The sequence below is a fragment of the Buteo buteo genome, chromosome 11 (assembly GCF_964188355.1).
Source record: "Buteo buteo chromosome 11, bButBut1.hap1.1, whole genome shotgun sequence".
Lineage (NCBI taxonomy): Eukaryota > Metazoa > Chordata > Aves > Accipitriformes > Accipitridae > Buteo > Buteo buteo.
Window position 1 is genome coordinate 24,567,722 of NC_134181.1, and position 9,659 is coordinate 24,577,380.

Below are 9,659 nucleotides of genomic sequence, written 5' to 3' on the forward strand. Positions count from 1 at the left end.
CTGGAAGGTGCATGTGAGGTCCAGATGAAGCTGGGGTGCTGCTTAGACATGCCTAGTCCTTTGGATTTAAGCCCTGAGGCCTGTTGGAGAAGCTTTCCTTGGTCAGAGGCAAGGTGGGACACAGGGGGACGTGCTGACCACCACATTGTGGATCTGCAGTGTGCTCCATAGACCATGTTGAGCATCAAATACAAACAGACGAGCCCAAACAGGTGAGTTTGGGAGAGACTCAGCCAAGGCCATCCGTCTTTTTGCTGGCAATCTTCAGGTGCAATGGGCTGAGAGCCTCTGATGGCAGAGTGATTGACTGTTTGAGCTTGCTGGTTTCAGAGTCTACATTTGGGGTGAACACTGGAGAGGACAAGGCAGCAACCTGCCAGCAAAGATGTGCCTGTGAAGGCTGAGCATCCACTGCACAGCCCTTATAAGCCAAGCCGGCTGACGCCCAGCTTTGCAGCCAGAAGCAGTAGCAGGCACTGTGACTAAGTCAGATGTGTCATGGGGAAAACTGTTACATTGCTTCTGCCCTCCTCCCAGCCAGCAAATTAACATCCCACAGTAAACACTCATCCTGCAATTAAAAGAAACCCAGTCCTCACTTTTCATTTTCAGTTTTGATTAACATCTGCAACCTCATAAAATTATTTCTGTGGTTGGGAATGCAGTGCTTGCCCATTCTTCATCAGGGGCACCCTCTCAACCCCATAGGGAAATTCAAGACACTGCTTCTAGCAGGAAATCGGAGCAGAGGAGCAGCCTGCTTTCCCTGCTTTTCCCTAAAAGCCCTTGTTTTTCCAGTCTGCAAGAATGTGTGCACTATGCAGTACAGAAACAGCCCTGTCCCCTGCCCCTGTGGGAGGGGAGGAGGTTCTGGTAGCACTGAAACAGCTTCCCTGCACGTTTCCACTGCTGTAAGACGCTAAAGGCTGCCCTGGTACCTCCCGCACCCCAAGGTGTGTGGATCCTCCCCTTGGCATCCTTTTTGCAAACCCTCCTTCTCCCTGTCCTGCTTCCTATATATTTGAACCCCCGCAGAGCTGCATCTTCTCTCTTGACTTGCTCCTAGCAGGCAGAATGCAGGCGGGATCGTCTCCTGCTGCTGCTCATCAGAAGGTGAGATCCAACCCAGCCTCCAGCACAGGTAAGACATCTCTCCGTTGACTGCAGCTTGCTCTCAAGAGGAGAAGGCTTGGGTCTGTTGGTGGCTTGGTGCCTTCTGGCTGTGAGCTTTGCTCCAGAGTCCTCCTAAACTCATTTGGAGCTGGGTCTTGTGGGTTTGTTACTCTGACACCCAGAAAGCATAAAGTAAAAAGAAACGTGGGGATGAATGTGGTGTTTTCTCTGGCCAGGAAAGGGTTTCTTTTCTCGAGCTACTAAAAGTGCCAGGAAACGTTTAGGTAGACTGATGATTAAAAGCCTTCTAACTATTCTCTCATTTATTCAACTGCAACTTGTACAGACTATGCTTGCTATAGTCAGGTATACCATGGCAGGGAGTCCGCAGTGCAAAGTCTGGCTTTGATGGGGCTATTTTTCCAGGAGTAATATAAGGAGTAGGGAGAAGCAAGCTGGAGGGGTGGTTTCTCAGTGCTTCAGGTAGGAGCATTTTCCTGGAGGACCAGGGACATGAGTGATAAATAAGAATAAAAACAAATAAGAAGCTGATGCAGCAAAGCCAAGTCATACAATTTAGGTGGGGGTTTTCCTCCCTCTCCTCAGGCTTGCTGTCATAAATGGGGAGAAGGGGTCCTTTTGGTGGTGGTGTTTGTTTCCTAACAAGCTTTTGTTCAACTGCATTAAGGACAATTTTCTCAGCAGTTTTAAAGTCTTTTGGAGAATGAGGCTGGCAGGTTTCAGAGTGCCCTGGAGACCCACAGCAGCATGACGAGCACTCCCAGGATGATGCTAGGGGCTGGTGAGGAGGCTGACGCCTTGAGCACTGAATGTCTTGGGTGGAAACAGGCTTTCTGTGCAGAAGCTTTGCATTAATGTCCCCAAACCAAGGCACAACAAAGTGAAGCCATCCCAAAGAGGGTCAGGAGGAGCCACAGAGCAGAGCCTGGGGCTCGGCTTATCCCCTTCCTCACCCCACAGCGAGGGGATGCTTTCTCCCCACTCAGCTCCCAGGAGAATCCTCTCCCCTCCCTCTGCCCCTGGTGCAGCAGCCCGGCCATACTGCCTTTCTTCGCTGCTGCCTCCCGTCCTCCTCCTCCTTGCAGAAGAACCGCAGAGCTTTCAGCATCTCCTTGAGGCCATGCAAGCCTGGCATTGCCCCTACACATGTTGAGCAACCCTTCCTCTCCGCCACAGGGACATGCTGGGAGGCAAAGCGGAGAGACACAGCTGTGAGCCTTGTACCTTTCTGTACTAGAAATATATCACTGGCCTGTTTGGCTGCCCAGAGCCCCAAACCTTTCTGGGTTCATTTGGATGCATGTGGGCATCCTAGTTCACCTCAGACATTGCCATAGAGTGGGAGCATGCACAGCCACTCCAGTGAGCGGTTCCTTCGTAAAAAGGGGATTAAAAAAAGTCACTGTCATCTAATTTCTGTTTGTTTCTGTTCTTCTCAATGCAGAAAAGTGTGGAGCATGTGGTCCTGGCTTCGCCTCGCCTCTGGATGCAATGAAAGGCAAGTCTGAAATCCAGGGCAGGCAGGGAAGAGTCCTGTGCTGTCTGTGATTTAGGTGAAGATTAAAACAATGCTTTCAAAAGGGCGTTATTAATTAACTCCATTCTCAGAGGAGGCTCCCAGCAAGCGTTAGGGAAGCGATGGTTTTGCTTCTGGCCTGTCCTGAGGCCAAACATCAATTGCATAATGACAGCTTGGTGTCAGAACAAACCTTTTTAGGTTTCATGATGGCTTGGGATGGGTCATAGCTTGCAGCAAAGTCACCTGTGGCTTCCTTGTGCAAAACCAAATGGGATTTTTAAGTGTCTCAGAGGCAATTGTATTGCTATAGCCCTACGACACCACTACTAGAGCTAAACCTGGGGAGGGAGAGGGGACCATCCTGATTTTTCATTGCACTCTGCTCCTGATGGCTGGGATCACATGACAAAACCTCATTGTATAAAAAACAGCCTCATGGGCTGCTTCCTTACATGTCTGGATACTTTGCCTGAGAATCCTTCTTGCTGCATTGCCGAAACACTGGTGTTCTGATGTGAAGAGACTGATGAATGCATCATCTCCAGCTATCCCTCCCTTAATCCTCTTCTCTAGGGTTTAGCAAACACAACCCTGAAACCTTAGAGAGCTCTGGAGCTTGCTCATGATCTGTCATTCCTGTCCCTGAACGAAGAAAACAACAAAGAGATGAGTCTTTAAAACATCCCCGTGTGTTGGCAGGGCTGGACAGTGATTTAAATTATTAGCATATAACACAAAACCTATTGACTCTGCTACTCTGGCAAGTTCCCTTGGGAATTATCTGGTGGCTTCAGTGGTGCTGAGTAACTTTGGCACCCAAAAAGCTCTTCCATGCAGACATCTGGCCAGTTGGGCTCCTGAGCAGGTGGTGAGAAGTTCCTTGGTGTCCTTTGGATACCTTGGGAGGTGTATGAGCTCTGTGGCTGTGTCCCATACCCTGACTTGTGGTGCCACTGCAGCTGCAGGGACAGGATCCCTCGGCGTTTGGCAGCTGCTCTCAAACCCAAGACTGACACAGGCACCATTGTATAAAGGTTTATAAAGGCACCATGTTGCAAAGCCAGCTATTACCTGTTTTGGATCAAATCCAAAGGTCCCAAATCACCTCTCTCTCTGTTTCCCACTGCTCTCTCTTCCTCAGCATTTCCTAAACCAGTTCTTCCCCACTAGCCCTCACTTTGGCAGTACTTTATCCTGACACAACTGAGAGCAAGTACCACCTCCGCAGCAATAAGCAGACTCTGTGGGGTCTGAATGCCCTTGCTTGAGGGCTGGGTGGTGCTTAGGTCCCGGAGCAAAGTCATTTCCCAGAAAAGCTGATCACACTTGCTACGGGGAGCAGTGCATGGAGCAGGGAGCATGGCAGACCTGTCAAGGACATCCCTGGGGCAGAGCCCTTCTTTTCCCAGCGGGATGCCCTGCAGGCAGAGAGCTCTTGCACCACTGTGCCACGGTAGATTTTCGCTGCTTAGTGGGACTATGGGACTGCACAGGAGGTGGCGGGGGGGGCTTTCTGCCTTCAGTCTGGCAAGCACTTCTCGTGGTTTTAAGGCTTCTCCTGTGTAGATGTGATGGCAATCACAAACCACATTGTGTGTGTTGTGACACAATGTGGTTTGACTTGTGTGACTGATAGGATTGGGGAAGGGCTGGCATGTCCTTGCAGTCCCAAAGCCGTGGACTTTCTTAGGGACTCTGAGGTCCGGAGATCCCTTCCCAGGGCAAGGGATCTGAATAGGCCCAAAACCCCGCAGGGCAGACCCCTACAAACAGACACCACCCTAGCACCTCTGGTACTGCAGAGAGATGGAGATCCACTGCTGCATACCTATGGGGGAACACACCAGCTCCCTGCGAGGGAGATCTAGGCTGACCAGAGACTCCTGCAAGGTTTTTATTCTGTCAAAGGTGGTTTCTGCTGATGTTCATGCAACATTTCTGTCTTGAAAGGTCCCCGGGAGGAGATTGTGTATGTGCCCTGCATCTACAGGAACACTGGGAGGAAGAAACCCGACTTTCTGGCCACTGTGGATGTCAACCCCAAATCTTCGGACTATTGCCAGGTACCAAACGCTTTATCTCGGTATTAAACTGGCCTGGGAAACAGCTCAGTGCTTGCCCTTCATGCTCCACAAAGCTGCTGGCTCAGTACCGAAGGCCGATGCCTGTTCAGTTCTCCCCAAGACTCTGAGCCTTCCTGTGCGTATGAAATGCATGTAAAATCCACTTCACACCCCACCCTTAGGATCCCCTGTGCACCATCGCTCCCCTCTGCAGGGTGAGACTTGCCTGAGGCATCCTGACCCTGTGACAGGGTCTGCGAGGCACTGAGTTCTCTGGTCTGCCTGTGATCCTGCACTTGGTAGGGGAAAGACCGGTGTAAGCAGGGCTGGGACTTTGCAGGTGATCCACCGCCTGCCCATGCCCAACCTGGGGGACGAGCTGCACCACTCGGGGTGGAACACCTGCAGCAGCTGCTTCGGGGATGCCACCAAGAAGAGGAACCGCCTGATCCTCCCCAGCTTCATCTCCTCCCGCATCTACGTGGTGGATGTGGGAACTGACCTGCGAGCTCCCAGGCTTTTCAAGGTACCTGGGAGGTGGTGCCAGTACACATTGAAGGCTAAAGGACTGGGATTGTGGCTTCTGGCTGTGGTGACAGCTTGGCAGAGAGGCTTTGGGGTACATGTAAGAGCTCTGCAGGACCCCGATGCCTGGATGACACTATGGGAAGGCTGTGGAGGGTGGTTGTTCTCCTGCTGATGTGCAAATACTGAGTTCTCCTTCTAGCTCCATGCAGAAGGGAACCAGGGCACACCAGGTGCCAGGCACAGCACTTGCCTGTCAGGTTTACACTCCATGTCTCGCCTGTGGCGTGTGTCTCCAAAGAAGCCCCAGGCATCTGCATGCAGTTTGCCCCACGCCTGGGTGTGTGAGGGCCTTGCTGGTGGCCAGTAGCCAGCTTCTCGGGGTGAATGCAGCAGCCGCCCCATGTACCGGCATGCCTGGGGATGCAGGACTGTGCACGCTCTGCCCCAGCTCACACGCTCAGCCCTTCTGGCTGCATGGCAAGTCCCATCTTGAGGTCAGGCAGGAGCTGCCCGGCTGCGCCACAGAGTAACACCAGGCTTGCGAACCGGCATTCAGCGCAGCAGCGAACATGCTTCTCACCTGGGACAGCCCAGCACGGAGGATGTGACAGTGCCTGTGAACTCCCGGCAGGTTGTCAACTCGGAGGACGTCTTCTGGAAGTGCAGCCTGGGCTACCCCCACACCTCCCACTGCCTGGGCAGCGGTGAAATCATGATCAGCACCCTGGGAGACCCGTCTGGCAGTGGGAAAGGTACCCCAGTCCCCCCAGTCTCCCAGGGAGAGGGTGCCAGGACAGGAGGAACAGTCCCCACATCCAGAGCTGTCCTGGAGGCTTCACCCAGGTCTCTCAGCCCATTCAGCAGCCTCGTCTGCAGTGGGTCGATTTGTCTGTTGCTGCTTGTTTTATAACATGTAAACTGTTAATCTGGATGATTTCCACACTACCAATGTATTTCTGGTTTTGCATCAGGTGGCTTTATTCTGCTGGATGGAGAGACCTTTGAGATCAAGGGGAACTGGGAGAAAGGGGACAAGATCCCCCCGATGGGTTATGATTTCTGGTACCAGCCACGCCATAATGTCCTGATCAGCACTGAATGGGGAATCCCAAAATGCCTGGGATATGGGTTTGATCCAAATGATCTGAAGAAAGGTGAGAAAACAGTTGTTTAAATACTCCAGGAGGGAGATTCTGAGCAGGACTCCAAAAAGGCCAAATTTCAACTCTCTTCTGTTGCCAGTGAGAGCTGGCATCTACTGGGCATAGATAAAACTGTCCAAGACAGTTTGCTTGCAAAATGAATTTCACACCAGTTCCTAGAGATCCCGTGGATTTAAAAAAGACAAGCCCAGCCCATTTACTGGGAACACACTTAAGATGCAAGCACCAGAAGTTCAACGCAAGGCAGTCCATAAATGCCACTGTTGAGCGGTACGTGGGGTTGGATTTCAGCCGTAGGGATGAAAGATGAAGCCCCAGCTCAGCCCAGCTCCTCCCCAAAGGTCACACTGCCCTTCTCAACCCCATCCTAGCGAGATAGTCACCATTGGATGCTGGGCATCTTCCCATGGCTTTTGCCAAGGTCCAAAGCAACTGGTGTGTGCTGGTGCAGAGACCATGGGGTTGCCCCTGGGGAGCTAAAAGGGCTGAGGACTCACCGAACCCATAGCACATCTGCTTGAGACCTTACGCCTCGCAGCATCCCCTCTGACCCTGCCTCTGCCCTCCCCTCCCAGGGTGCTACGGACGCCGCCTCAACGTGTGGGACTGGACCACTCACACCTATGTCCAGGCCATCGACGTCGGCGAGGACGCGGCCCCCCTGGAGATACGCTTCCTCCACAACCCTGACGCCGCCGAGGGCTACGTCGGCTGCACCATCAGCAGCGCCATCCACCGCTTCTACAAGACCGAGGTACGTGCTCCCCCAGGGTTAGTGGAAAAGGGGTGCTGCCCCTTGGCTGACCAAGCCACAGGACTCTGCGCAGCATCCCGCTTCCCGCACCCCTGCCCCCCGTCCTCCCAGCCCAACTCCAGTCCTTACTGATGCACACACCACCTCCCGTGCTGTGCAGCCACCTCCATGCACCCAGAACATGAGCTGGCTTGGGGTAATCTCACCAGAGGACTTGTTCTGACTGGCAGCAGTTTAGGCTGAAATGATTTAATTTAAAGGAGATTTATTTATAGCTTTGTTGTGGATTTACAACAGCCCAAGCAATACTCTTCTTGGTGTCTGTTGTTATGCATAATGACGAACTGGGTGAGGAGAGAGAACATCTTTCATCAAACCAGCTAATCTAGCTGGAAAATTAGACAAGTTTTTGGCCCCCAAAGCCCCTCCTCAGGTCCCAGAGCCCATCTTCCCCATGGCTCTGCAGAGCCGGAGATGGCTGGCAAAGTAGCTGAGCTACAGCCCTAGAGGTGGTGGATGCACACATGCAGCATCCACCCCAGCACCAGGTCTTATCCTGCCTCCACCATGCACGCTGAGCCCCCCGGGGCCATGGTCTGTCCCGCACCTCCTGCAGCAAGGAGACTGGGCAGCCGAGAAGGTGATCCAAGTCCCCAGCAAGAAGGTGGAGGGATGGCTTCTCCCAGACATGCCAGGTCAGTGTGTCCCCAGGCTGGGTGCCGAGGTGCTCCCTGGCTTCCCCCAGGCGCTGCCGGTGCTGCTGCCTGTTTGTGCAGCTCTGTCATACCCTCCCCAAGGCTTCATCACCGACATCCTCATCTCACTGGACGACAGGTTCCTGTACTTCAGCAACTGGCTGCACGGAGACATCCGCCAGTACGACATCTCCGATACCCGCAAGCCCAAGCTGGTGGGGCAGGTGAGGCAGCAGCAGGCTCCTGGTCACATCCATCTCTTGGGGACAGCTGGAATCAGCCCCTCCTTACTGTCTTGGCCACCCAAACCTTTGGTCTCCTGCAGGTCTTTCTGGGTGGCAGCATCACCAAGGGAGGACCCGTGACTGTGTGCAGGGACGAAGAGCTGCAGAGCCAGCCAGACCCATTTTTCATCAAGGTGAGCCCAGCCATCTCCCCAAAATCCCAGCCTGAGCAGCGGTGGCAAGGCTGGGGAGCGGGTCCTTGCAGTTCTGCTCCACTGCATCCCACGGGATGGACGTGGCAGCCTGCACCACTGGTCTTGGGGAGGCAGAGGCGCGTCCTGGTCTGGCACCCTCTGGCAGCATGTCCGCTCCTCTGCCTGCTCCCAGGGGAAGAGGGTGCCGGGGGGACCCCAAATGATCCAGCTCAGCTTGGACGGGAAGAGGCTGTATGTCACCACGTCCCTCTACAGCGCCTGGGACAAGCAGTTCTACCCCAACCTCATCAAGTAAGAAAACTTTGATAAAACGAAGATGATCGTACGAGCTCATCAGGCGGGAGGCGCAGACCCCGCAGCTCGGGGACCAAATTTTGGCAGCTCCTTGGAGGCAGGAGCAGGTCCCCCCACACCCCAGCCTCCCTGCTCTCGCCCCTCCGCAGGGACGGCTCCGTCATGCTGCAGCTGGACGTGGACACGGAGCAGGGCGGCCTGACAGTCAATGAGAGCTTCCTGGTGGATTTTGGGAAGGAGCCCGATGGGCCCTGCCTGGCACACGAGATCCGCTACCCCGGCGGGGACTGCACCTCAGATATTTGGGTTTAGCCACCTGCTGCTGCCCCCGAAGCCTCTCCGCACCCCAAAATCCCAGTGCACGAGGGCTTCGGGAGTTTCACACACTCAGCAAACTGCTGGTGACCCGTGCATCCTGCCCTTGCTTAAATAAAACCAAGATGCTGTCATCCTCTGCAGCAGCAGCTCTCCTCGCCTCAAATCTTGTTTTTAAACTGTTTTCAGGAGCCAGAAAACAAACCAGGGACGCAACACGGTGAACCTCTCCTTAACAGGCTGGATCTTCCTAACGCACCCCTCGTGCCGCTGGGCTCAGCGCCGACAGCGTTTTCTCCCAAAAAAGCAAACTTGGTTCACACGCTGGGAGCGGGAGCCTCTGGCTTGCACAGACACGGGCCGTACACACCGTACACGCACCCTGCCCAGCACACGCGTGCAGCACACACACGTATTGGGTGCACCCGCATACTGCATACACCCCCAGACGTCACGCACGCGCCACGCACACTTGCGCACACGCTGTGCGCGTAGTGCACTGATAAACACACCGAGCGCACACCGCGCGCGCACACACTGCAAACACACGCTGCGTGCACACGCTTGGCGCACGCGTGCGTAATGTCGCGCGTGCACACGCACTGTGCACACGCACGGTGCACACCGCACGCCCATACCCTACATGCACGCACACACGCTGCGTGTACGCTGAAGGCGCGCTCTGCACCCCTTGCACACGTTGCACGCACACGCACTACTCACGCACATGCTCGTTTACACTCGTGCTTCCTCCT

At 54.3% G+C, this 9,659-nt stretch overlaps 1 protein-coding gene across 2 annotated transcripts; it reads left to right on the forward strand.

Moving 5' to 3' along the window:
* Positions 1-888: 888 nt before the first annotated feature.
* LOC142036932 (methanethiol oxidase-like) lies at positions 889-9,538 on the forward strand. 2 transcript variants are annotated; one of them, XM_075040697.1, is made up of 12 exons: positions 889-953; positions 1,067-1,141; positions 2,579-2,632; positions 4,604-4,716; positions 5,057-5,242; positions 5,876-5,996; positions 6,216-6,398; positions 6,983-7,161; positions 7,778-7,856; positions 7,959-8,080; positions 8,182-8,586; positions 8,739-9,538. In XM_075040697.1, exons 2-12 carry the CDS (start codon positions 1,075-1,077, stop codon positions 8,799-8,801), a joined length of 1,572 nt encoding a protein of 523 aa, XP_074896798.1. In that variant the 5' UTR covers positions 889-953; positions 1,067-1,074; the 3' UTR covers positions 8,802-9,538. The 2 variants fall into 2 exon arrangements, with proteins under 2 accessions (XP_074896798.1, XP_074896799.1); XM_075040698.1 differs by lacking the exon at positions 889-953 and having other exon boundaries at positions 991-1,141; positions 8,182-8,274; positions 8,468-8,586.
* Positions 9,539-9,659: the final 121 nt, after the last annotated feature.

Excerpts from the sequence above, each read along its gene's own strand:
- LOC142036932 (XM_075040697.1), top strand. The coding sequence starts at position 1,075 with ATGCAGGCGGGATCGTCTCCTGCTGCTGCTCATCAGAAGGTGAGATCC. Across the intron at positions 2,633-4,603 it reads GCCTCTGGATGCAATGAAAG|GTCCCCGGGAGGAGATTGTG; the intron begins GCAAGTCTGAAA and ends CTGTCTTGAAAG. Across the intron at positions 5,997-6,215 it reads CCCGTCTGGCAGTGGGAAAG|GTGGCTTTATTCTGCTGGAT; the intron begins GTACCCCAGTCC and ends GTTTTGCATCAG.